At 52.1% G+C, this 26,935-nt stretch overlaps 2 protein-coding genes across 6 annotated transcripts in view; one reads left to right on the top strand and one right to left on the bottom strand.

Moving 5' to 3' along the window:
• The window catches only part of CEP164 (centrosomal protein 164), a 109,406-nt gene extending 109,261 nt beyond the window's left edge, over positions 1-145 (top strand). Inside the window, exon 36 of the transcript XR_006276621.1 lies at positions 134-145. The gene's annotated coding sequence lies outside the window, so the exon portion shown is untranslated. The remainder of the gene's footprint in view (positions 1-133) is intronic.
• The window catches only part of DSCAML1 (DS cell adhesion molecule like 1), a 307,623-nt gene that overhangs the window by 4,695 nt on the left and 275,993 nt on the right, over positions 1-26,935 (bottom strand). For all 5 annotated transcript variants that reach the window (XM_043500855.1, XM_038380607.2, XM_038380611.2 and 2 more), the window contains 7 exons: positions 20,175-20,363; positions 18,581-18,868; positions 15,347-15,502; positions 13,448-13,478; positions 8,907-9,025; positions 7,940-8,092; positions 5,710-5,904 (listed from right to left, as the gene is read on the bottom strand). In XM_043500855.1, coding sequence (XP_043356790.1) covers positions 5,710-5,904; positions 7,940-8,092; positions 8,907-9,025; positions 13,448-13,478; positions 15,347-15,502; positions 18,581-18,868; positions 20,175-20,363 — 1,131 coding nt within the window. The remainder of the gene's footprint in view (positions 1-5,709; positions 5,905-7,939; positions 8,093-8,906; positions 9,026-13,447; positions 13,479-15,346; positions 15,503-18,580; positions 18,869-20,174; positions 20,364-26,935) is intronic.

The following is a 26,935-nucleotide window of genomic DNA, read 5'->3' on the forward strand; positions in this document are numbered from 1 at the left end:
AGAACTTTGCCATGACTATGTCATTGATTCCATTTAAGCAATTGTAGCTCTCGTCATCTATATCTTTTCCCTTTTATAAATAAATCTTCTGATTGATTCTAAAGGATTGGCAACAGCGTGGTTTGTGGGTGAGATCTGATTTGTCTATTGACCTGGGTCTGGGGATGGAGAGAATGTCTTTTCTTTTACGGGGGGTATTGGTTTTCGTAACCATCTGTCCCCATGATGAGCGGTACTGGTGGTGATACATGGAAACTGGAGCGTCTAAGGAAATTGCTTGTGGTTAGTCAGTGGGGTAAAACCAAAGTCTTTTCTGGTTGGTTGGTTTTTCCATAGAGGTGGCAAAACCCCAGCCTTCGGCTCTTACGGAGTTGCTTGAAGCAATGTGTTCAGAATTGGCACTCTCTGTTGGGTCCTGCTGGAACCCGCATCGTTACGCTCAGTGCTCTGTCTAGAAGATGCCCTCAGGGATGCTTAGTTTTGCAGTTCTCGACTGTGGCTTTGTGCCTCCAGAGATAACATAACATGCTTGTTAACAAACAGCACAAAGAAATGGAGAGGGAGAAGTAAATGACAGATCTCAAGTCTATTGTCCCTCTGCAAATTGGTGTACACAGAGTCAATCCCTAAGCTCTCTCAAAGTTCAATGAACAGAAGATTTGTTGAGGAGTAGATCTGGACAAGGAGAAGGGAGGGATGGGCAGTAGAAGCAACAGTTAAACTGTTTGTTTGGGCAGCATAGTCTGGATGTCTTGGGGTCTTTCTGAGTGTAGTCTTCATTGATTTGAGATCTACTGTACCATCCTCTCGCTAGAAGGGAAAACCTGTAATGCCAGGAGGCTGTAAAAGAGATCCAGTTTGGGATTATCGTAATGAAGTTCCTCTACCTGTGGACAAGACAGGTGTGTGTGTGTGTGAGAAATGTAAGGCCTGATTGCCTGAATGAAACAACATCATGAGAAGAGGGCCTCATCCTCCCTGATTGAACTAACCTTGTTATCCCTAGCCTGATTCTTGTTTGACCAGTTGGTATATCTGCCTCTGGAAATTTCCACTACACGCAGCTGACGAAGTGGGTAGGGACCCACGGAAGCTCATGCTCCAATAAGTAAGTCAGTCTGTTAGGTGCCACAGGTCTCTTTCTTTGCTGCTCTCATGAGAAGTGTTTCTTCTCAGGCAGGAACTGTGTTGAGGATGATGAAAGGAACATGCAGGATCTTCAGGTTGGTAAACATTTCTAGTTCATATTTCTTTTGTAGGGACTGCCTGTCCTCCTTCTGGACTATTCTTGGATTCTTGTGTTTGAGCAAGCAGCGATGCTAAAGGTGAAGTTTGTAAAAGCCAGATCCGCCCCTTTCAGCGGTTTGTTTTCTATCTAAAATGATTGATAGTACCAGAAAGCAGTACTGAGTGTCAGTGAATGCAATGAGTAACAAACACTAACTAACTAACTAACTGATGACGATAATAATAAATAAGTGCATTGACTTACGTTGGTGAGGAGAATTTGGTAACGTACAGGCTTCTGAAGCCTATCCACCTTCAAGATCAACATCATTTTCTATAGCGTCAGAGTTGTCTGCCAGGGATTGATTGATAGCAGTTCAGCCCTAGCAGGTATGTCACATAGGCCCAGTATATCCTGTGTAGCGAAAGGAAAGGATTCTCCATTGTTCAGAACCAAGCCTAGAGAAGTTTGTGATAAGACCCTGCCGATCCCAAAAAGAGGCAGGTAAGCGACCAAACCCAGTGTCTGGTTTGGTTATGCCACCCGTTCTCCTTTCTGTATGATTTGAGAACTCACAGCTCATGAACATGGTTCAGTCAGGGAGACTGGGATACGGTCTGCTGAAAAGAGCTGATGTTGCAGGCCAATTGCTGGACAAAGTGTATGAAAGGGAAAGCGATGATCAGTGTGCCACAGGTCTAGAGGGTGACATTGTGAACCTGAGTCTTGATGGGTGGAGCAATGGCCACAATGATCCTGTTGTGTTTGCTGGCGTGACAATGGAAGCGGGGCATGTCTTCCTTACGGAGACAATTGAGGCACTGGGAAATGCACACAAAGCGGAGTCCTTCCAAGTAGCAGTGAGAAAAGGGCAAATGTCTAGTAGGCAGCTCGGTCGTGGACAATGCTGCAACTGTATCTGAGATTAGAAGAGAGTCCCAAGCTAACAGGTGGTTGCGGTGCTTGGTTGATGCACTTTGTAGCTGAAGACCTCAGGGTTGTAGGAATGATGGACTGGTGTTGTGTTGTTTTGTGGGGGGGGGGGTGGTCTCCAGGTGAAGGAGGAGTGAGGGCGTGACCCTTGCGGAAAGTGCGTCTGTCGCTGTGTTTGTGGTATGCCTGCAGCTTGGCTGACGGAGAGAGACTGTGGGCTCTGATTGTTTGTGTGTGTGTGTGTGTGTGGGCGGGGGGGGGGGGGGGGGCTGTGTGCAGGTGAGCCTAGTGGTGTGCCCGGCAAGGCTGTGAGCACTAAGCCCCACTTAGCACTCACCAACCCCTGAGCAGGGGGCAGGGCCGGCAGGGCTACAAGAGGCCGGCCCCTAAGCGACCAGAGGAGCTTGCGAACAGGGGTGGCTAACAGGGGAGTTTCGCAAGGGAGTTTAGAAGGGGAGTGTGAGGGGGCCAGAGCACTGCAGCCGATGGGGGCTTCGGTCAGCATGGGCCCGAGTGACTGAGTGCAGGGCACCTGCTGCAAAACAGCAGCCAGGCCCACTGACTGTTGATTTCACCTCACAGGCATCTGCCAGAAGGATGGTGAGCAAACAAGCAAGCAAGTAGCTGCTGGGCCTTTGTCCACAGTGCAAGCCAATGACCCTGCTGGAAGAGAAGGCTCACGGACTGGAGAAACAAGGATCAACCCTGCCTTGCCTAGCAGGGCCAGAAGCACCATGAGGACAATTGGCAGCATGTGACTTCCAGAAGCAGACAGACCGACAGAGAAGCATCCCTGTACCAGCAATGCAGAAACAGGTGAGCACCCCCTTTCATGTTCTCTCCCCAGGTCCTAATGCAGAGAGCCAACTAGCTGATCCATCCAAGGGAAGGGAGCAGAAGGAGACTCCACCACTTGGAAGGGATGGAGGTTCCACGACCACCACTCCCAAGAGAGAGGAGGCAGCAGGTGGTGAGGGTCAAAAACTCCCTCCTAAGGGAGACTGAGTGGCCAATCTGCCATCCCATCCAGGAAAGCCAAGAACTGCACTTCGCAGACAGTCTAGAGGTAGGGGCTGGAAGAATGGCCTATAAGATGCACAGAAAGCCAGCTAGATTCTCAGGCTCTACAGCGAGCAAGCAAGGGCTCCATGTCAAGTTGCAAGCAGAGCACCCCAAGGGTCAGTCCTGCAGCCAGTTTGCTTCAACATCATCTTCGTTAACAATCTGGAGGATGGTGTGGATTGCACCCTCGGCAACTTTGCAGAGGATGCGAAACTGGGAGGCATGGGAGATGACGTAGATAGGATACAGAGAGACCTAGACAAATTAGAGGAGTGGGCCAAAAGGAATCTGATGACATTCAACAAGGACAAGGGCAGAGTGTGGCACTGCTACACACTAGGCAGCAGTTCTGCAGAAAAGGACCTAGGGGTTACAGTGGACAAGAAGCTGGATATGAGTCAAGGGTGTGCCCTGGAAGGTCAATGGCGTTTGGGGATGTATAAGTAGGGGCACTGCCAGCACATCGAGGGACGCAATCCTTCCCCTCTATTCGACATTGGTGAGGCCTCATCTGGAGTCCTGTGTCCAGGTTTGGGCCCCACGCTACAAGAAGGATGGGGAAAAATTGGAAAGAAAGAGTCCAGCAGAGGGCAACAAAAATGATCCAGGGACTGGAACGCATGACTTACGTGCAAGGAGAGAGGCTGAGGGAACTGGGATGGTTTAGTCTGCAGAAGACAAGAAGGGAGGGGGTTGATAACTGCTTTCGAGTCCCTGAAAGGGATGGAGCTAGACTGTTCTCCATGGTAGCAGATGACAGAACAAGGAGTAATGGTCCCAAGTTGCAGTGGCAGAGGTTTAAGTCAAGTCACATAGTAGGAACAACTCTTTCACGAGGAGGGTAGTGGTGGAATCTCCTTCCTTAGAGGTTTTTAAGGCCGGGCTGGGATGATTGACTTGGGGGTGGGACTAGATGCCCTCCTCAGGGCCCTTCCAACCCTGACAGTGTAGGATTCTAAATGGCAAAATACTTCGGCAACAACCACTTAGCTTGATTCCTCCCACAAGATGTGCAATGCAACAGTAGCGGACTGTTTGGAGCGCTGGCCTAATCAGCTGACAGTTTGCAAACAAGATCATGAAAAACAGAGGATGGCACAGTCCCAGCCAAAAGTTCTCAACATTGGGCTCCAGAGAAATGTACCCTGAAGCCTATTTCCGTAGCCTTGAAATAAATACCTGTTTTAATTTGGAAGGAACTGAGTGAGATCTTAAAAAGAGAAATATGAAATGACCGACTTAACTTACAAGCATTAAAAAATAACAAATGGCACAAGCACTATCTCCAGCTCATTTTCTTGCAAATAGTTTCAATACTCGGTACCACAGTCAACCCCTAACTAACTGCTGAAGAGGAGGAGTTGGCTATGACGTGGACATCCAGCACTCATCCCTCCAGAATGCCAACTATAATAAACTTCAGAGCTAAGCGTGAACCATTCAAACAATAGGGTGGCTGCCGATGTTTTACAGAAAGTCACCCCAGCGCTTGGATTCAGAGACTGTGGAAGTGATCATCTCACTTTTAACAGCAGTAGCTTCTTCTGCCAGTGTAGAAAGAATAGTTTCCTTCTTGCGACCAATTCATTCCAAACCGAGAAATCGTTTGGGAAGCCAGAAAGCTGATTTTTCTTTGAACACACAGGAAAATGAAAGTGAAGACGACCACGTTAGCTGCAGAATCCAATATCTTCGGTTTCTCGTGTTGACCTGACTGACAGTCAATTTAAAAATCTGGAGGGTGTGTTTGTTTAACACAAGTAGTTAGTTAGTTTAGTTAACTTCCTGGGGTTGGTTTCACTTCATTTTACTATACGCTTGTTTTGTTAAAACCATACGTTTGTTTGCTGACAAGAAAAATCCACAACACAGTTCATGGTTGTTTTTTCATTAAATAAAAAAATTTAAATGTCTGTCTGTTGATGTTCTCCTCCTCATACAGCAAGGCAAGAAAAGCCTCCAAATATTACTGATTAACCGGTTGGACGGGAGAAGGATACTTATGAAGTCATTGGGCGGTGAACTGCTTCAATTACCTTTGCTAAATGAAATAACCAATCCATCATTTGGTTTCTGATATAGCTGTAAAACTCATCTGAAAAGCTTTTCAAAATAAATCACTTTAGAGTGTGTATCTTCTAAAATTGAAAGCTATATCCATCTCTGAAAAACATGGATTAAGGTTAGAACAAGAATGCTCTTTTGTGTAGAATTTCACGATTAAATCGAGTCTTCCTGACTAGTGATTTAAATCTAATCCACCCCACGGCAGAGTATGCTCTGCCTGGACTCTGAAGAAAATGGCAGGAGGCTTTCTGGGGATACCCTGGGCCATTTCCTGCTGGAGCCATGGGAGAGGCAGAAACTGCTCGCAGGAGTGAGGAGCTGAGCCTCTGGTTTTTCCTCTTACTCCGCTAGGTGTGCCAGCTGCCTGGCCTTTCCCTTGGACAGTGATCACCACCACATTCCCCATCCCGCTGACTCACCCGTGTCCTGAGATAAACTGGCACTGTAGCTGTCGCTCTCTGTGACCGTAATTCCATGCTGGGATCCCACGGTCCTCCAGTCAGATGTAAGAGTACGTGCAGGAGTAGATGCCTGGCATTTGGTGAGAGTCCATTGGCTGGAGTACCTGTTCCGGGTGCTGTGTGCAGATTTCACGCTCTTCCGGGAAACTGGGTCTGAAGCACAAAAGTTAGTTACACAACACAGTCAGGTTTGTTCTCTGAAACGGAGAGATGTGCCCTCATGAGGCAAACGCAGAGCCTTCCTGGGACCCACCGGTCTACAGGTGGGCACGGGCGTCTAGAGCTAGACATGGGCAAACACAGATGTCTGTCATTTACCAGCCCCGACCCATTTGGGGCACTAAGGGGTAACTCATCGCTTAGAAAAAGTTGATGGCTGGCACGGATCTAGTGGTCATCACCAGCATGGAGGTTTAAAGATTATCGTCGGGCATCCAATCTGAAAAAATCAGAAAAAGCGCCATAACTGGTAGAAAGCTTCTCAATACAATTGATAACGCAACCAAGTACTCAAAATAGTACTTTGGAAAACAAACACTTTGATACGAGCTGTGCTTTTTTGCCTTCCATTAGAGCAAGAGTCTGTGGATAACGTGGCACAAACGTCAAAATATTTGTCATTATTTGTAGAATAGACTGATTGATTTGAGAAACTTTTTGTTTGTTTGTTTGTTATTTTTATAAAGTTATACAGATAGATAGATATTTATTTAGAGTCCCTGCCCGCTCATTATAAAGCATTCAGCTGGAGACATAAGCAAGCCAGTCTAAAGCATACAGGTTACCACTCTAATTGTTTTCTTCTTATCACTAATCCACGTACACTATTTACATAACAGTAATAACTCTTTCTTTCTTAGCAGAAGGTCTTGTGTGCATAACAAAACATAACCATGCAATCCCTACATGCGACTATGAGCTACTGAATGTCTAACATAACACCCCTTTGAGCTCGACTGAGTGCCGGTAATGTGCAAATAGTTGAAACATTTTCACTCCCTCTCAGAATCTGTCTGCTGTTTGTTCAATGCGCTGCCGCACTCGGCCCTGTCTCAGGTCACATGCAGCATTGGCTGCACAGGTGCTCTCACAGCCATGCTGCACAACAGGGAGGGTGGCAACACCACCATGCTAGGTAGGTAACAGGAGCAGGCTTGGCTTATAAATGACACGGTGCAGTTAGGTTGCCGACACACACCACAGCTGGTATTTCACACTTACTTACTTACTTACTTACTTAGATGGGAAGAAATCGCTTTTCTTTGGCGGGAAAATGAGCCATATTCACATAGCACCGTGGCCTTCCCTGATGTGACCCACCCAAAGCTCCAACCCCCAGTAATCCAAGCTGTATTAGATTTTTCACTTCCGTTCTATGCACTTGTGCTGCCGTGAGGAAGACAAAAACTGCCAGCAGCCACCTGGGAGAGAGACAGGCCGCAGTAGCATTTTTGGTTCAAGCACTTTGGACATTTTCTTTTAAAGTTCACAGACCGTCACTGTGTCGTGTATGCTAGTAGGCGGCCGTGGGTCCCATGCCTGGTGCACGTTTGGGGTGATGGCGAAGGGGCTCCTGAGGTACAACTCACTTCCTCTCCTGCCATCTGACTGGTTTAATTTTAAAGCGCTCTAAAATGCAAACAAAACACAGCCCAACTGGCTTGGCTTGGCATGCCTGATGAAGACACGGAACAGAGGCTGGGGTACAATTTGAGAGTATAGAGCCTTCCTGTTCCTACAATAAGGCAAGCTACCTCAGCACCGCTTTAGCTGGAGCTTGAACTGAGAATGAGTGAGCTTAGCAGGGGGCCCCCATGCACAGAACTCAGACGTGCAAAGATGGGCACACAAAGCCACACAGCAACTGAGGTGCCTAAGTCCCACTTTTACACACCATTGCAATGCCCCAAACCCATGTGGCACCTAAGTTTGGGTTCAAATAGTCCTCTAGGTGCCTGCGAGCACATCTATTGCTGCCTCTCTCATGCCTAAGCCCCAGCAGGATTCTCGAAGCCAGGGCACCTAGGCATGGCCCTGGCAGGCATGCTCAGAAGCGGCCTAACTCCACCCAAGTTGGTTACAACACTCGGCTCGATGGCTGGGGTACTCAGCCAGCAAACAGCCTGGGTCAGTTGCCTCTCTCTGCCTCTTGAGGAAAGGGATCTGCCACACAGCCTCGCGTACTTACTGGTTCCGGGTCGAATGTCAGACATGTCGATCAAGGGTCCGGTGTTCTGTATCAGAGCTGGATGATGCAAGGACACCCCAGTGCAGAAGCTCTGGGGATTCACAGCTTGGCTGAACTCCGTGTCTGTCACTGGTATTGTAGCTTTATCATCCCCTGCAAGGAGAAGAGTTTGGGGACTGAGCTCAGACAGCTCCACCGAGCCATCTGTTGCAAGTAACCAGCATCACCAGCCCGTGCTGCCCTGACCCACTTGACAGTAGCTCCTTGCCTGACCGATCTCCGGCTTCGCTGCTTGGGGGAACTCCTCCACCTGTGTCAGGCTCAATACACACAAAAAAGCTGGGGCTTCACACAGCTCCCCCCGTGCGGTATGGGTGCAGCACTTCTTCCTTCCCAGGCATGAAAGGGGGGCAGGGCACAGGGGACTCTCAGCTTCCAACCCAGTCCCCCCCAGAACTGGAATGTGAGAATGATCCCAAGCGATATGGGCAACTTGGCTGAAAATGGAAGAAATACAAAGGGGAGAAAGATGGAGGTGGGAAGACCCTCCAGTCCTAAGGGAAACCACGTGCCCTGGCCAAGATGGGCTCCTGGCATGGGGAGCTGGCACTCAAAAGCCAGGGCAGGCAGATATCTACCCGAGAATAGTATTTCCCCGGCCAGAAGTGTGGCAGGGGAAAGATTCTCTTCTCCTAGGGCCCTTCTGTGGGTTCCCTCCAAGTACGGCCATACCTGTCCCTTCTCACAGGGCTTCCTGCAGCTGCCCTCATCTCTGCTGTATGAGCAGGAGTGCATCCCAGCATGCAGCTCTCCAACCGGGCCCCCAGCCAGGAGCCTGTGGGGCTATCGGTAAGGTGCAGCCATGGTATCAGCAGGGAAGGGTGGGGGGAAGGAGGGTGTGCTCAGCGATCCTTTAAACTGGAATAAGGCCAAGTGCCATTAGATCTGAGGCAAGAGCCCCACTCACCCAGCTGCTTGATGCCCTCCTTATCCTCAATGAGCAGCTGGACCCGAGGAATATCGATGTGCAGCCGGGGACCCTGGGGGGGGCCTTTCACTGGTGTGTCGAAGCTCCGGTTATTCTTGCTGCAGAGAAAAGAAGTCAATGAATACAGCAGAGTCTCCACTTCACTGACGCCTAACCAGCGACCAGGTCTATGACCCCTTTCTTCCTGCTGCAGGGGAGGGAGAAACAAAAGGGCTGTGGGCGAAGAACAAGTCCTCACCCCATCACATCCCGATGCCTGCCACGTATTGGAAATGGCTCGGCCATGCTTTGAAAAATCAAGCAGAAAGCGACGCGCCAGACCCGCTGCTGTCACGGGGAGATATTCAGTGTTACAAAGTCCCCAATTAGTGGGTAAAATGGCGTCTTTGCTGTGCTCCATTATGACAGGATCCAATCCCTGCAGCGCTGTGTGCACACGCTACCCCAAACGAGCAGGCAGGACTGGGAGGCGAGTCAAGCAGCCGCAGCCTGCACACAGCGCTGGGTCTCGGCGCCCATCAGGGCACCACGTCTATCCCCTCTTCTTCAGGGCAGCCTCCCACCTGCAGGGTCAATGCTGGGTATGATCCCAGACCCCCAGGGAGGGATTTAAACTCCCCCGTCTGGTGGAGAGCACCACAGGGCCATTTCTCACGCGACATTCATCTGCTGTCATCCGCTATCGTGTTGGCACTTCCCTTCATGTGGGCCACGTCCATGTCATAATCCTGCAGGCTTTGAGAAAAGCCACCGGCTACGCCCGCTTTCAAGCAGCATTAGAAAGGGAAGCTTGGAAGTGACACCCCTGATCACTGTGGGTCTGTCTACACTGCGAGTGGGAGGTGTGACTGCAACACATGTAGACACACGCTGAGGGTGCGCTCTGGTGCCACGACCGTGGAAGGAAAAGGCCTGGGTAGAGACCGTCGACTCGTGGAAGTCAACGAATGGCGACGCAGGTGGTGTCGGAGAGAAGGCTTTGGATTCTTTGACCATGGGATGGTGTTCCAAGAAGGAGGAGTGCTAGGCAGAGACGGGCTCCATCTTACGAAGAGCATCTTCACAAGCAGGCTGGCTAACCTAGTGAGGAGGTGTCACGGACTGTGGGGGAGTCCAGGGCCTGCACCCCTCTTCCTGGGATTCACTGCGACCCTCAGCCAGCCAGTAAAACGGAAGGTTTATTGGACAATAGGAACACAGTCTACAACAGAGCTTGGGGGTACAACCAGGACCCCTCAGTCCAGTCCTTCTGCGGGAGCAGGGAGCTTAGACCCCAGCCCTGGCACCTGGCTGCATTCCACCACCCAGCACCAAATTGAAACTAAACCCCCTCCCCCCACAGCAGGCTCTCTCCTGCAGCCTTTGTCCACATTCCCAGGGCAGAGGTGTTATCTCCCCCGCCCCCTCTCGGGTATCCCATCCGCAGGGAGTGAAACTCCCCCTGCCAGTTTCCAGGTCAACACTCCCCCCTCCCTGCTGCGTCACAGGAGGGCTTTAAACTAGGTTCACTGGGGGAAGGAGACCAAAGCCCCAAGGTAAGTGGGGAAGTGGGATACCGGGAGGAAGCATGAGCCAGGAGAGTGCGAGAGGGGAGGGCTCCTGCCTCATACTGAGAAAGCGGGACGATCAGCGAGTTATCTCAAGTGCCTATACACAAATGCAAGAAGCCTGGGAAACAAGCAGGGAGAACTGGAAGTCCTGGCACAGTCAAGGAGTTATGATGTGATTGGAATAACAGAGACTTGGTGGGATAACTCACATGACTGGAGCACTGTCATGGATGGATATAAACTGTTCAGGAAGGACAGGCAGGGCAGAAAAGGTCGGGGGAGTTGCATTGTATGTAAGGGAGCAGTATGACTGCTCCGAGCTCAAGCATGAAACTGCAGACAAACCTGAGAGTCTTTGGATTAAGTTTAGAAGTGTGAGCAACAAGGGTGATGTCGTGGTGGGAGTCTGCTGTAGACCACCGGACCAGGCGGATGAAGTGGACGAGGCTTTCTTCCGGCAACTCACGGAAGTTACTAGATCGCAGGCCCTGGTTCTCATGGGAAACTTCAAACACCTTGATATCGGCTGGGAGAGCAATACAGCGGTGCACAGACAATCCAGGAAGTTTTTGGAAACTGTAAGGGACAATTTCCTGGTGCAAGTGCTGGAGGAACCGACTAGGGGCAGAGCTCTTCTTGACCTGCTGCTCACAAACCGGGAAGAATTAGCAGGGGGAGCAAAAGTGGATGGGAACCTGGGAGGCAGTGACCGTGAGATGGTCGAGTTGAGGATCCTGACACAGGGAAGAAAGGAGAGCAGCAGAATACGGACCCTGGACTTGAGAAAAGCAGACTGTGACTCCCTCAGGGAACTGGTGGGCAGGATCCGCTGGGAGAAGAACATGAGGGGGAAAGGAGTCCAGGAGAGCTGGCTGTATTTTAAAGAATCCTTATTGAGGTTACAGGGACAAACCATCCCGATGTGTAGAAAGAATAGTAAATATGGCAGGCGACCAGCTTGGCTTCACTGTGAAATCCTTGCTGGTCTTAAACACAAAAAAGAAGCTTACAAGGAGTGAAAGATTGGACAAATGACCAGAAAAGAGTATAAAAATATTGCTCAGGCATGCAGGAGTGAAATCAGGAAGGCCAAATCACACTTGGAGGTGCAGCTAGCAAGAGACGTTAAGAGTAACAAGAAGGGTTTCTTCAGGTACGTTAGCAACAAGAAGAAACTTGCGGAAAGTGTGGGCCCCTTACTAAATGAGGGAGGCAACCTCGTGACAGAGGATGTGGAAAAAGCTAATGTGCTCGATGCTTTTTTTTGCCTCTGTCTTCACGAACAAGGTCAGCTCCCAGACCATTGCACTGGGCAGCACAGCATGGGGAGGAGGTGACCAGCCCTCTGTGGAGAAAGAAGTGGTTCGGGACTATTTAGAAAAGCTGGACGAGCACAAGGCCATGGGGCCGGATGCGCTGCATCCGAGGGTGCTAAAGGAGTTGGCGGATGTGATTGCAGAGCCATTGGCCATTATCTTTGATAACTAACTCATGGCGATCGGCGGAGGCCCCGGACGATTGCAAAAAGGCTAATGTAGCGCTCATCTTTGAAAAAGGGAAGGAGGAGGATCCGGGGAACTACTACAGGCCAGTCAGCCTCACCTCAGTCCCTGGAAAAATCATGGAGCAGGTCCTCAAGGAATCAATTCTGAAGCACTTAGAGGAGAGGAAAGTGATCAGGAACAGTCAGCATGGTTTCATCAAGGGCAAGTCGTGCCTGACTAATCTAATTGCCTTCTGTGACGAGATAACTGGCTCTGTGGATGAGGGGAAAGCAGGGGACGTTTTGCTCCTTGACTTTAGTAAAGCTTTTGACACGGTCTCCCACAGTATCTTGCCAGTAAGTTAAAGTAGTATGGGCTGGATGTATGGACAATAAGGTGGATAGAAAGCTGGCTAGATTGTCGGGCTGAATGGGTAGTGATCAACGGCTCCGTGTCCAATTGGCAGCCGGTATCAAGGGGCATACCCCAAGGGTCTGTCCTGGGGCTGGTTTTGTTCGATATCTTCATTAATGGTCTGGAGGATGGTGTGGATTGCACCCTCGGCAAGCTTGCAGATGACACTGAACTGGGAGGAGAGGTAGATACGCTGGAGGGTAGGGGTAGGATACAGAGGGACCTAGACAAATTAGAGGATTGGGCCAAAAGAAATCTGATGAGGTTCAACAAGGACAAGTGCAGAGTCCTGCACTTGAGACGGAAGAATCCCATGCATTGCTACAGACTAGGGACCGAATGGCTCGGCAGCAGTTCTGCAGAAAAGGACCTAGGGGTTACAGTGGACGAGAAGCTGGATATGAGTCAAGGGTGTGCCCTGGAAGGTCAATGGCGTTTTGGGATGTATAAGTAGGGGCACTGCCAGCACATCGAGGGACGCAATCCTTCCCCTCTATTCGACATTGGTGAGGCCTCATCTGGAGTCCTGTGTCCAGTTTTGGGCCCCACACTACAAGGATGTGGAAAAATTGGAAAGTGTCCAGCGGAGGGCAACAAAAATGATTAGGGGACTGGAACGCATGACTTATGAGGAGAGGCTGAGGGAACTGGGATTGTTTAGTCTGCGGAAGAGAAGAATGAGGGGGGATTTGATAGCTGCTTTCAACTCCCTGAAAGGGGGTTCCAACGAGGATGGATCTAGATTGTTCTCAGCGGTAGCAGATGACAGAACGAGGAGTAATGGTCTCAAGTTGCAGTGGGGGAGGTTTAGGTTGGATATTAGGAAAAACTTTTTCACGAGGAGGGCGGTGAAACACTGGAATGGGTTACCTAGGGAGGCGCTGGAATCTCCTTCCTTAGAAGTTTTTAAGGTCAGGCTTGACAAAGCCCTGGCGGGGGTGATTTATTTGGGGATCGGTCCTGCTTTGGACTAGATGATCTCCCGAGGTCCCGTCCAACCCTGATGTTCTATGAGCTACACCGGCAAGCGAGACTGGTTCTTACACTGGGAAACAAGGCGCTGCTCACCCACCTTATTAGCATTTCTGCCAAGCTCTTTGCATCTGCAATACAAAAGAGAGAGATGTTTGTAAGGGAGAGATTCTGTTCCCACTGCAGACTGATGCATGGGTTGGAGCATGTCTCTGCAAGCAGGCAAGTTTCTAGAACAGCCTTCTGTGTGATATGCTAGGCGGGAGGGTACGCGACATGCACACAGACACGGTCAACATTAACTCTAGTGTAAGGTGTGCCCAAGCACAGTATCCTGCCATCAAACTATATCCAACTACTATAATAGCACAGTTAGTTATTTTTTAAGTACCTGACCAAACTAGTTAGTTTGCTATTTAAAAAAAAAAAAAAATCCTTCCAGCCAATGACGCTCTTGGCCTCACCTACCCATCCAAAATTCAACCTTGTTCAGCACATGCTTAAAGAGCAACACAATCCACTGCCCAAGAGAGCCTCCAGGATCTAAACTAAGATCTACACTGAAATGGATGAGCACAGAATTTAGATGCAAAAACTCACGGGGGCACTGTGTCTGCCTACTTCTCCCAGGCACAGCACTGTCACGGCAGAGCAGCTTACAGATTCTTCTGTCAGATACCATCTCCCCTGCCTGTGCAGGACTGTTGCCTATACTTAGTGCTTTCCGTTAGGAATCTATGGTCTCCTATTAACTGTTGCAACGTGTTTAATCCATGTTAACTGAACCCCCATCAAAGTTTTCTGTTTCATTAAGCATCTGTCTATGCTTCAGGGACTGGGTAGGGAAAGACACAGGGAAACCTGCCCAAAGATGTGAAAGTGCAGGCTGGACTTTATAGGGAGATAGATAGCTCCCCCAACTCCCTCTCCTGCCCTGCCATATGCTGAGCTGCAGATGTAAGTTACAAAGACCAGTTGGGAACACAGCTGGCCACGGTCAAACCCTCTAAAGCCCAAAGGTGTTCAATGGCATACACCACCTTTGACGGTTGCAGTTAAAGAACTGCAAGGATCGCCTTCCAGGAAAACTCCCGTGAGACCTCAAATGCTTGTTAGTGTAAACTAATCCCCTCCCAACAAACCCACCCAAAATATCAACAAAGCTCATGCAACTAGCATGATGCTTCGTGAGCCTACCTTGTTTGCTCTGCCTAAATCCCTTCCTCCCGACCTGCTAGGGCTCCGCTACGCGCTTCAGGGCAGACTCTCATTCTATGTCTGTTCAGTGCGTAGCGCAGGGGGCGTAGGTGCACGACAGTAAGAGAAATGATGGCCAAGATAGTCCACAGTGACTAGCGATCTGGGAGGGGTCTCCGGAAAGCACCGAGTACACCTTCTGAGAACGACGCCTCTTCGTGGTGTCCGCAGCAAGGGCCCCAGAATCACGAGTCTCAAAGAAAAACCTCAGCCTACATACTTAAGTGAATAAAAGAGGAACTTCCCGATCACTTCCTTCCCTGAGGGACTGAAGCCAGCCAAGCGTTGATAGGGAGCAAAGCCTGCGTCTCATGAAGATCCCGCTGCTGAACATTCCTTCCCCCCGTTCACAATGCAGAAGCCGTCTGTCAGAATTTGCTTGCCCCTTGGGAATCGGACTGCGTGACTCTTGTTCTATCGTTTCTAGACAGTGGGGCACCCTCCCGTAGTTGCTGGCCTGAGCAGCGTTAAATTAACCCGGAGGAGGAACTAGTCTTTTCAGGATGGTGTAACTCACAGGTTCCCAACATGCTTTCCAGCTGCAAGCCTGAATCTCTCTGTCCTGTCCTGCCCTGCCCAGCGCAATCAATAATACGCAGCCTCCTGACCAGCTGGTATTTAATCAGTGCATCTAATGACGGAGGAGACAGACTCACTCAGAAGCCTGGCGTAGCTGCCGTTTTCCTCTACCGCAGGTGAAGCTAAACCCACCACCCCACAGGAGGCTGGACTCACACCTCACCTCTCAATCTCTTCAGACGCTTCTCCTTCCTCTTCTTGCGGATGATGAAGAGCAGGGCCACCCCGAGCGTAGCCAGGATCACAGGGCAGGCGATGGTGAAAAGCTTCTTCACGTCATCCCCCTCCCCCTGAGCAGATTTGATTGGGGGTATGGTACCTAGGACAGAACCACACACACACAAGGCAGTAAGACAACACACCCATGTCAGACCTCAGCTCGGGGACCTGAGCAGAGCCCAGGCCAGGCCCAGCTGACAGGGGAGGGCTGCGGACAACAGCTTCCTCCCAACTGCAAAGCGGCTTCAGAGGGATGTCAGGGTGGGGGCAGGGGGAGAGGTCTGGGACACCCAGATAAATGCATACATGCGCTCACTCTCTCTCACCGCTTCCAGCCAGGCTGGGAACCCAAGAGACAAGCTGGCTTTATGGTACCTGCAGCTGAGGCTGGCGGTAAGTGTGTTTAGATGAGGGCTCACTTGTGCAGACTCACCCAGCATCTGCACTGCAGTGCGAGGCGTGACACAGCTCGTGGCAGCATACCCACACTAGCGTTCGTCAAGCTAGCACGACCACCGACAGGGATGGCCTGGATCCCAGCATTGGCTGTACCGACCTGGGTGTGCATTCAGCTTGGCAGCCCGTGCTGCTGCATCTTCACTCCTATTTTTAGCCACTGTAGCCAGATTCAAGCTTTGGCAGGTGAACCTACCCACGCTGGATGCCTCTCCTCCAGCTGCAGCACAGACCTACTCGCAGAGCTGGGCTGTTGAGGGCTCACCCCAGCCAAGCCACAGGGCTACAGAGATTCACCCGATCCTTCTTACAGCCGGTCATGGGAACCCACGCTAAGCACACGCATGATACATGAAAGCACGTGCAACTGCAAGTCCCGGAAATGGCAGCTAAGAGGTATCCTGGCCCCAGCCACCTCTTCCCCTGCCAGGATTCACGCTCCTAATGCACAGCCACGTGCTGTAAAACGCTCTGATCTGACCCACCAGAGAATTTATCTGGCACAGAGTCACTGTCCCAGCCACTGACCATGGTAACCTCCTAAGGATGTCAGCGCGTGGAGGGTGGGGATGTGGGGCCACTGGGATGCATTGTTGCTCCCCTGAGAAGACTGCATGCAAATCTCATTTCCCTGCTGGGTGGTGTGGCCTTTGCAGAAGGGGGAGTGGGGGCGGGGTGGGGCAGGGCAAACAGTATTCAGTAGGTAACGGGCACACCTGCCCTGTGTCATCTCCATCTCCATCTCCCTCTCAGTCCACTGATAAAAACGAGGCACTTGCAGTCACCCTGGAGAACGAGCATGTGACCAGGCTCTGAGTAGAAGCATCTGTCGTAAGAACACACCAGCCCTACCACAACTCTGGCCCCACAGTCCCTGCTGACAGCTGGCCCTGCCTGGCTCGGGCGCTACTCAGGAAGGGGCCAGCATAGATCTCTGGCCTCTTTGTGCACTTGGAAGAAACCCACCTGCCCCCTGAGCTGCCCTTGTGGAAGGTGAAGAAACAAAGCAGGTGTGACCCTTAGAGGGGTTTGCTTTATGGCTAGAACCCCCCCACAGGCTGAATACTAAGGGGCCGAGCGTCTAATGGTAACAGCAAGGGACTAGAAGCCAGAACTCCAGGGTTCATTTCCTGGTCTTGCTACTGACTCCCTCACTGTGCAAGTCAGACCCCTGCTCTGTGCCTCAGTTTCCCCATGTGTACAACACAGATAGTGATACTGACCCCTGCAATCTTTGCAGGGCGTGGAGGGGGGCAGGGGAGGACAGGAACCAAAGCGGGGGAGCAGCCGGGATGATAGCTGGTTCTCCAGTGGCAATTACTGGGACATTTCTCCATGTTCTTTGGACAATAAGGGAGGGAGGAGGCATGGGAAGAGCTGGGGTATCCGTCCAGTTCCTGGGTGTCTGCATCACAAAACCAAAACCACTGCAGACAGCCTGCACAGGGATGCCAAGGACTGAAGGGGTATGTCTACACAGCAGCTGGGCGTTTGCTTCCCAGCGCGGGGAGGCAGACAGGCGCTAGCTGTGCTCGAGCTAGTACTGTGAAAACAGCAGGGGAGCTGCCTGTGCCTGCGCCCCGGGGTCAGGCAGGATTGCACTGGGATGGCTCGCCTGCATCGACATGGCCACACTGCTATTTTTCACATGCTACTTCAAGCACAGCAAGTGCCTGTCTGTCTACCTGGGCCGGGACGCAGGCTCTCAGCGACAGCGTAGAGGTGCCCGTGGAGAAAGGACAGCACGCTGCTCATTAAATCCACCCTTCCAGGAGGGAGGAGCCTAGGCCCTGGATGGGAGAGGAGGAATGGCTGCTGCAGCACTGCCGTGCCTTGTCAGACCCCAGCCAGCACAGATGCTGCAGAGATGGCGCTGGGTCACAAATGATCAGGCTGGGGGTGTGTTTAAACCTGACCCCTGAGCTAAGGATAGCCAGGAGCCAGAGCTAACGTGTACAAAGTAATAAGGCAGGAGAAAGACCTGGAGAAGTCTCTGGCTAGGACAGGCCTGTGATGAGCTAGGAAGACACTTAGCAGGGAGTCTCCAGCATACGCACTCTGTGGTTGGAGAGACGGCTTCCCTCCTGTACTCCTCTCCCCATCAGCCTAATCTAGTTCAGAGTGTGCTGGTTAGCCGTGTCACTCCCAGGATAGTAGAAAGACCGGTGTGTGTGCGTGTCTGTCGGTCTTTTACCAGACCAGCTTCTGCTGGTGAGAGAGACGAGCTTGCGAGCTACACAGAGGCCTGAAGAAGAGCTCGGTGCAGCTTGTCTCTCTAACCTACTTTAGGCAAATCTCACTGCTCGTGCTCTCCTCCCAGCTCTGGGCCCGGCGCCAGAGCCTCACGTGATCCCAGCTGGGGGGAGCTGTGGGCAGAGGAGGAAGAGGGGCAGGAGGAAGGCTAGTGGTAGCTGCATGGAGGGCCTGGCTAGAAAGTGAGGAAGGTGGGGTGGGCAGCACTTCAGAAGCAGCGAATTCTGGGTGCTGCAGCTGCCTGGCATGCAGCTGAGTGGCTCAGCAGGGCCACAGGCAGCAGCAAAATGCAGCATTAAGGGGCTGTCTCTCATGCTCAACACCGCCGGCGCACTGTGCAACCTGAGGCTGGCGCGGGAATCCTACCGCTGGCCCGCACCAGCCGCCTAACCCGCACCACATCCCCCGGCCCCCTAAAGCACGCTGTGCCCCACGGCCAGCCCCCGCCCCATGCTGGGTCAGCTCTTACTGCCGTCGTAGTCCAGCGTGGCAAACTGGGTGGTCTCGTTACCGCAGCCAGCGCTGTTGCAGGCCTTCATCCGGAGCTCATACCAGGTGGCCTCGCGCAGCTCCGTCAGGAAGACCTCGTTGGAGTTGTTGGTCTTGAGGCTCTGCCAGACCCAGTTGCCCTTGGGTCGGTACTCCAGGACAATGGCCACGATGGGGCAGCCCCCGCTGCTCCAGCCCTGCAGGTTCAGCCTGGCATGCGTAGAATTAAGGTGGGTGAAGAGGTGCTGGTCCTTGCTGAAGGAGGGCTCTGTGGAAAAGGACATGGCATGAGGGCCTGGGAGAGGGCAGCTCTTACAGGACAAGCTTCCCATCTGCCCCACACATGGCCTCCACTCACTCAGCCCAGCCGACAATAGAAGCTGGCTCTTACCCCATCCCCATCCTGCCAGCGACACTCAGCGCGCTCAATCCCCTCCGACCCAGCGACTGCCAGGCAGCCACATTTCATGCTGTAAAGCCAAGCTGGTGACAGAGCTCCCAAGCACAAAGCCGCCTGCCCAGAGGCTGGTAAATGCCTAGCAAGTGAGAAGAAGCAAAGGGCCCCTTCCGCCACATTGCCCAGGCAGAGGCCTGGCCAATAAACTGACCTCCTGCACCTTGCACCATACGTTACAGAATACGATTCTAAACACCTCCTGGGAGTGTCTCATTTCAGCAAAGAAAAGGACAGACAGTCGCACAGAGGAGTCAATTGGTGGCCCCTGCAGCAACCTTACAAAACCAAATGACCCTGCAACAACGGACGAGGGCAGGAGTTTTCCTGCTTCTCCTGCTCTGCCCACCAGTCTACCTTGCTTGATCCTTGCAAGAAGACAGAGCTGGCCTTACTGGACCCTCTCTGGACGCCTAACCATGGGCCCAGCACCATCCACGCACCCCCAGGATCATGCTGCTGTCACTCCTCATTGTGTTCCCAAAACTGCAGCTCAGCAAACGGCACTGGGGCAAACTGGGGAAGAAGGCAGGGTGCATGGCAGCGTGACAGGAAGATGGGGAGGGGTTAAAGCATCAACACCTGACCACACAATGGGCAGGTCAAATGGAAAATCTAAAAGGGAAAAGAAATGCAGCTGGTGAAAATCTCTGCACCGGGCTTGTGAGGCCCCTGGCCATGCTAGGGGCTGGGCAGTGGCACGGAACAGCGCAGAGCAAGTTGCCTCAGGACCTTTCCTCGCTGGGCTGTGGGAGGCCCTGGTGAGCGCGTGCCAGAGTACCAGCTGGTCCAGGATGCCCTGGGAATGGCCAGCAGCTCTGGAAGAACATCGTCCAGGACAGAAGCAAAAGGGAAGCCCTCCGCCTTTCCCTACTGACAAGCTAGAACCAGCTTGTCAAGCCCTGTGTCCTGTATTCTGCTTCCAGCAGCAGCCCGTAGTGCTGTGCTGAATGAGGGCAGTCTACTTCCTCCCCGCCCCAACCCCTCCCTCCTCAGGAGCTAATGAATGCATTAAAGAAGGGAACCAGCGCAGGTGGCCCGTGACGTACAAGCAACTCTACCGGCATCAGGCCAGCAGACAGACCAATTCCGAGTGGCTGGCCGGCCCCTGCTAGTTTACCTCTGCCATGTGTCTTGGCCTCGATGATCTCACTGATCCGGCCGGCCCCCACGCTGTTCTTAGCTGCCAGCTTCACCTTGTACCACGTGCCGCACTTGAGGCTGTCCAGCTTGAATGAGCGCTCGGTGGAGCTGATGAACACGTCCTTCCATTCCTCGCTGTTGTCCACCGAGTACTGCAGCACAAAGCCTGTGGGGGAGAGGGGCAGGGGCTGTTGGCGCTCAAGATCTAGAGGCAGTTGGGGAGAAGGGGACAGAGCACAACATGTTTCTCCTCTCCAAGGGGGAAGGGCTGGTCAAAGAAGCCCTGGCCGTTCAGGTCTATTGTGCTCTGAATCTGTGCATCCAATCAAGCAGGCCTCAATCCTGCCCGTCTGAAGATAGGTGGCTCTCAGCCCCATTGTACAGATGCATACGCTGAGGAGCCAGATTTGCAGTGCCTTTAGGTAACGCTCTGGAAGGTGTTGCATTAACTGCCTGTGCAAAGTACAAGGTTAGCCAATTTAATGTGCAGTTGGCCAGGCACTGCCAGCGGCGTACGGTTCAGGTTTGCATGCTGCACGTGCTCCAAGTTCACAGGAGAATCTGGTTCTAAGTTACTTGCCCAGTATTGTGCAGCCAGTCAGCGGCAGAGTCCTCCAGAGAACCAAGAAGTCCAGAGCCCTAGCCCACTGTTTTAGACTAAGGGTATGTCTACACGGCAGTTTCAACTCAGGCTCGAGCCTAACCCCGCTTCCATCTACATACAAATCACGCTAACCCAGGACCCCACAGGGACGGAGGGTCAAAGCCTGAGTCAAGCCGAGACCCTGGGTTCAAGCCTTATTACTTTGCAGTGTAGATGCAGCCTTCCTATCGCTCGTGTTCTGGGAATCCACCAAAAGTATCCCACAATCCCAAAGGGCGACTTTCTGTGTCCTCTGGATGGTCAAGTTTGGTGGACAGTCAAGTTTTCCCACATTGCACCACGAACAAAGGGTAGAGTGGCCACATTCTGGAAGGGTGCTAGGAAGTCTGGGATATGGGTGGTTGGACTTGGGCCTGCATAATGCAGTGCAGATCCTGGAATCCCAGGTTGGGAACCAGGGTTCAACAATTCCTAGCCTGGGGTTACAAATGAGTGTAGACACTCAAGCCCTAGGTTAACAAACCCAGGGTCTGCTAACGTGAGTTCTGCTGCAGCGGGGCTTACATTACAGGATAGACAGATCCTACAAGCTCCCTACTCCTTGGTTTGTTGCACTTTACAATTGTAACCCACCCCTGCCGCCAGGTGGTACTCTGCAGTTCCAGGAGCTGAAGCAGCCAGATGAGCAGACTCCAAAAAGGCAGGGGGAAAATAATCTTTATGCATCTATAACGAATGCAGAGGAAAACAATTCCCACGGCTCCCCCTTTGTCTCCCCCCAATGCAGACTGACACAGCCCTGGCATGGCATGGGGCTGCTAGCAGTGGGAGCCTGATACGCAGCAGGAACCCAGATCAAAGCGGCTCAACACCAGCCATGCATAAGGGCCCACCTGCATAATGCTAAAAGCTGACCAGCCGAGGGCACCAGCACGGCTGCAGATTGGGGACTGCTCCGCCCCACCAGTGTGTGTTTGGGGAGGGACTGCGCTAATGGCTCCCGCCGGCCACGCATCTCCAGACCCATCCTGGGGGAGAGGGGTTCGTTAAATCCCCAGCAGGAGGCTCTGAAGTGATGGCAGTGGAAGGCAAAGGCCTCTGTGAGATTCTGCTGCCGGCCCTGCCAAGGTGCCCGTCTCGAGGGCAGAGTGGGGAGTGCCATCTCTGTGACTGTCCTCGGCCAGTCCGTGCTGATTGCAAGGGGGTTTTCAGTGGGCTGGATCCCAGCTGGAACCTTGACAGACCCCTTACACACAGCCCCCCGAGGCACCTTCCAAGGGGAGCTCTCAGCCACCAACTCGCGGTTTCTCATCCCAGATAAAATCAGGCAGGTGTTAGCCGCCCCCCCCCCTTGCCAAATCAACAGCTACGCAGCGCTAAGGGTGGGGGGTGGGGGGGGAGTGTGACTCCACAGACTAACGCCAGACCACTGCACTCTAATGGCACTCCACAGCCTCTCCTACCCCCCTCTGGGCCAGGCCTGGAAGGCGCCCTGATTTCCAATTCAAATCCAGCTCTGCCTCCGCGCACATTAAACATGTCTTCCTGCCCAATTTCATACATATGAAGGGGGAAGGAAATGGAGCCCTCTTTTCTTAGATTATTAAAATGGAGCTGGAACGAGGGGGGAGATTCCACGCTTTTATTATTGATATTAGTGCCGGGGTTTGAAGCTGGCTCGCTTGGCAGCTACAGAGTCTATGGGCAGGAAAATCCAAGTCTCTCAGCCAGCACCAAATCCTTCCACAGACGTGCAGGTGTGTTGGGGCATCTGCCATCCGGATCGGTTTGTGGGGAGAAAGCTACTGACCCCACAGCTGTCTGAGCAGGATACTGGGGAAAAGGCAGGAGAAGGGAGTTTCCAGATTAAAAGGCATGGGGCCAAAGCCTGCACTGGAATACATAGGTCATGGACTCTGCAGCCTGTCACAGTCACAGTTCTCCAGCCGCCCTGCTCTGGCCCAGTGGGACTGTAGCAAACTAGGAATGTTGCACACACTCACACACATGCCCCCACCACGCTGCAATTCCCGTCATGGTGCAGGACCCAGTTCCAGCACAGCTGTGGGGACTGGGGGTGGGGAGATGGGGCCTGATCCGTGGTCTGGAACGACACTAGAGCCTTGGGCCTTTCCAGGGTCCAAAACCCATATAAAAATGTGGTCTGCTCCCACGTGCCCTGTGAGCTGAACCACGCCAGGGCTGCCATGTTGGAAGTGGGTCCCCCACAACCCAGTGAGAAGCTTGTGGTGTGGAGGGCCCCCGACCAAAAGGAGGAAAGGAACTTCAGCACTGTTTCCTTAGGTGAGGGGGCACTGTGAAGACTGGGGGGGGGTGTGAAGTGGGTGGGGAGAAGGGATTCTCAAATGTCGGAGCCAGCACTGAGCCGCCATGCTGGAGATACAGCTTCAGACTCCACTCCCTGCCTCCAGCTCTCCTTGGGAGAAGGGCCACAGTGCGAGGGCAATGCCAGGGGACAGAAATAACCACAGCTCTTGAGGATAATGGGCTTCCTGTCCCATGTTCCCCAGTGGGTTGTGGGGCAGGGCTGGGGGGCTGCGATACAGAGATCATTCAGTACAAAGCAAGGTGCACAGTTCTGGTGCAAGGCGAGGCATAACACTGCCCTATCACCTACCCCCAGCATGCCTGCAGCTTTCCTTGGGGTCTGCTGCCCACTCCCCCACAGGGTTCACAGTCTGTACACAGCATCCCCTTTGGGCCGTAGCCTCTGCCCCTCCGTCCTCCCAACCCTGATCACTCTCCAAACCACCGCCCTGGGGAAGGCGCATGCCCGCACCTGACGGCCTGGTCTGGCCCCTTCAGCAGCTGCCTCTCCCAGGCACTAGCAATTCTGGGGACTCCCATGGCTCCGGTCTCCCCGGCTCCCTCAAGCAACCTGCCTTTCCATCTCGCTCCCTGGGACACGGAGCGTCCTACCTGGCACCATCAATAGCATTTTCACCAATTACTTGTTTCCGCATCAGAGTTTGGTGAGTGGGGAATGTGATTGATTGGAGCGAGGCTATAAAAGGAAAGCCAGAATTAACTAGCTCCCTTGGGAAGCTGCTAGGAAGTGGCTTCTGTCATTGAATGCTGCCTCCTTTCACATGATTAAGAGTATTAGGAAACACACCGGGACCTAGATGAATAAACCTGTTACACTCCCATCAACAACATGTCTTAAAATGGCTCTCGGGGCTTTATTGGGGAGTGAGGCAGGCTCGTATACACACAGAGAAGCAGTTGTTGCACTTCATTGAGGTGATTATTATTCTGAGCTGATCCCCTTGCAATCCCAGAATACGCACAACAAAGAATCACCTGTCAAATGACTAACGCATAACCTATTCCAGCAAAGCTCAAAGGCCTCACTTCCATAGGTGTGTCACGCAAGATTCCCAAAGAAATGACTTGCTCACCCACACACACACACAATACTGCTGCTTTAACTGTAGGCTTGTCTACACAGAGAAATTGCCCTGTCTAGCGACAGTGGAATAATGACACTGTTACAGTTTGAGCCAGCATAACCCCGTGGTTTAGAACAGAGTGTCCCGTGCACACAAGCCCTGTGTTATGATTCTGTTTACACACAGAGCACACACGCATTCCCAGTCTGAAGGATTTATTTCAGAGTTGGAGAACTACAAAACGAGATTAACACAAGTCCCTAAGAGAGAGAGCACAGTGTCGTTCTCTCCTCTGATAGTCCTCACTGAACTGAATGCTTAGGGTGACCAGACAGCAAATGTAAAAAATCGGGACGGGGTGGGGGTGGGGGTGGAAGGGGTAATAGGATCTTGTATAAGAAAAAGACCCCAAAATCAGGACTGTCCCTATAAAAATCGAGACATCTGGTCACCCTATGAACGCTAAATGTCTGCCACTCCCTGCAGATTTTAAGATGTGATGCAGAGAAACCTCCAGGCTCGCTTTGCAAAGTGTCTGAGTGGGTGCTCTTATTTCTGCATCCTCCGATAACAGTTGGTGTGTGCAGGAGTCATTGGTTTAGGGACTACATTCAGCTTGGGCACCATTATGTAGGCTGCAGTAGCAAAGCGGAGACTCACCCGGGCGGGGGGGCGCCTCCTGCTGGTCATCTTGGAATTAGCTCTTTTCCAGCTTCAGAGCACCCTCTGCTGGCCAGTGGCTTGCCTGCCTCAGGCCCCGTGTCCCTCCCGGACCCCGCTGCCCCTTTACCTCAGGGTTCTGTCCCAGCAGTGCCCCCCACTCTCTGGGTCTCCTCTCCCAGGGGAACCCCCAACCCTCTAAACCCACCTTGCCTCAGTGGCTACTGCCAGTCACCATCTAGCCCCCGCTCACTGGGGCAGAGGGCCGTCTGTCATGGCCACTCATCACTGGCAAGAGGGGTAGGACCAGCTGCCTCTGCCTACTCCCAGCCTACCCCTCTGTAGCCCCAGGACCTTCTTCAGGCCTTGCACAAGGCCTGCAGCCTGGGGCGTTACCAGGCTGGAGCTCCCCAGCTCCTCTGGCTTTTCCCCAAGCACTGCTCTACCTCCGGTACCCTGCTCAGCTCCCAGGCAGCCAGGTCCCTCTCTCTCCAGAGCTAGAGAGAGAGAGATCCTCTGCCTTCTGGCCCACAGTCCTTTTATCAGGGCCAGCTGGGCCCTGATTGGCATGGCCCCAGCTGTGGCTGCTTCCCTAATCAGCCAACCTTGGCCGCTTTTAACCCCTGTTCTCCAGGAGTGGGGCAGCTGCCCCACTACAGGTGCCTGAGGAGGACACAAATTCTTAGGACCCAAGATGGGGCATTTCAGATCACATTCATTTCATAGGCAGGGACTGAAATATGCTGTTTTGTTTCCTCAACGGGAGCTCTTTGATGTTACAATGGAGCCAAGTATCTTAACGAGTAAAACCTACAACTCCCAGGATGGGCTGCAGATTCCTAGGGCTCAATGAACTTCGTGCATGGCTACTGTAGTTCTTTCTAATGGGAATCTGACATGCAGCTATTGGATTCCCGGCTTAGGAACTTTTGTCTCAGTTACTTTGGTGAGAGAACCTACGGACAAAGGAACGTTTGCTGTGTCAGGTAATGCAGGACTGTGCTTGACTTCACAGATGTTTTCACGGTGATCTAAGATGTTGGATTTATAGCTGAATGATCGTATACAGGACCAATACATACAATACACAAACTCATCTCAACTAACCACAGTATAAAGTTACAGTTGTTAGACACTCAAAAGAGCAAGGAAAGTCAAAAGTGGCAGCTGGTGTACCTGACGCATCATGAGTATAGGGTTCATGTCACAGTCCGCGTGTAATGAGGAAGACTTACCGTTGCCGGGGGATTCATAACTTGGAACGTCTTGACTTTTTTTATATACGCAAATCTCAACCTTCGCTTTGCACTGACAGGTTTATTTATTTTTGCATTTACTTTCGCTCATTCTTAAACAAAAATAGAACAGGAAGAGAGGCCCATGTTTGTGCAAATGTGCGTCATGAGCCAAATGAATGAATATTCAAATGAACGTAGTAATGTTCAATTGGACACTCTCAGATGCCTGTGAGATTTGACTGTCGGACAATATTTGATCTCTAGACGGACATACAGGTAAGTGCTTTTGGTTTACTACAGACATATCCACACAAACTCAATGGCAACCCAGGTGAAACAGTGCAAAAGATGGTCTTGTTAAAAGACACGGTGTTACCATAGCACCTAGACGTCAAAACTGCAGCTTCACTGTGGTAGGTGCTTCACAGACAGACACATAATAAGAGACCATCCATGCCTTAAAGAACCTATAATCTAAACAGACGAGACAGTCACATGGTGGGAGAGGAAACTGTGGCACAGAGAGGGGCAGGAACTTGCATCAGGTCACCCATCAGGTCGTTGGCAGACGAGAACAGAATCCAGGACTCCCAAGTGGCAGTCCAGGCTCTCTGCACAAGACTGCACTGTCTCCCAACAGCATGGAGATCTGGGTTCTGTTACCGGATTTGTTACTGACCATGTGCCACTCACTTTCCCTTTCTGCACCTTGGTTTTCCCATCAGGATAATGGGCAATAATGTCAAGCTACCTCTCGGCGTGGATGTGCAGCTGGATCAATTAGCATTGGCAGGGCCCAGAGACCCGGCATGAAGGGCAGAGG

The sequence above is a fragment of the Dermochelys coriacea genome, chromosome 22 (genome assembly GCF_009764565.3).
Source record: "Dermochelys coriacea isolate rDerCor1 chromosome 22, rDerCor1.pri.v4, whole genome shotgun sequence".
Classification (NCBI taxonomy): Eukaryota; Metazoa; Chordata; order Testudines; family Dermochelyidae; genus Dermochelys; species Dermochelys coriacea.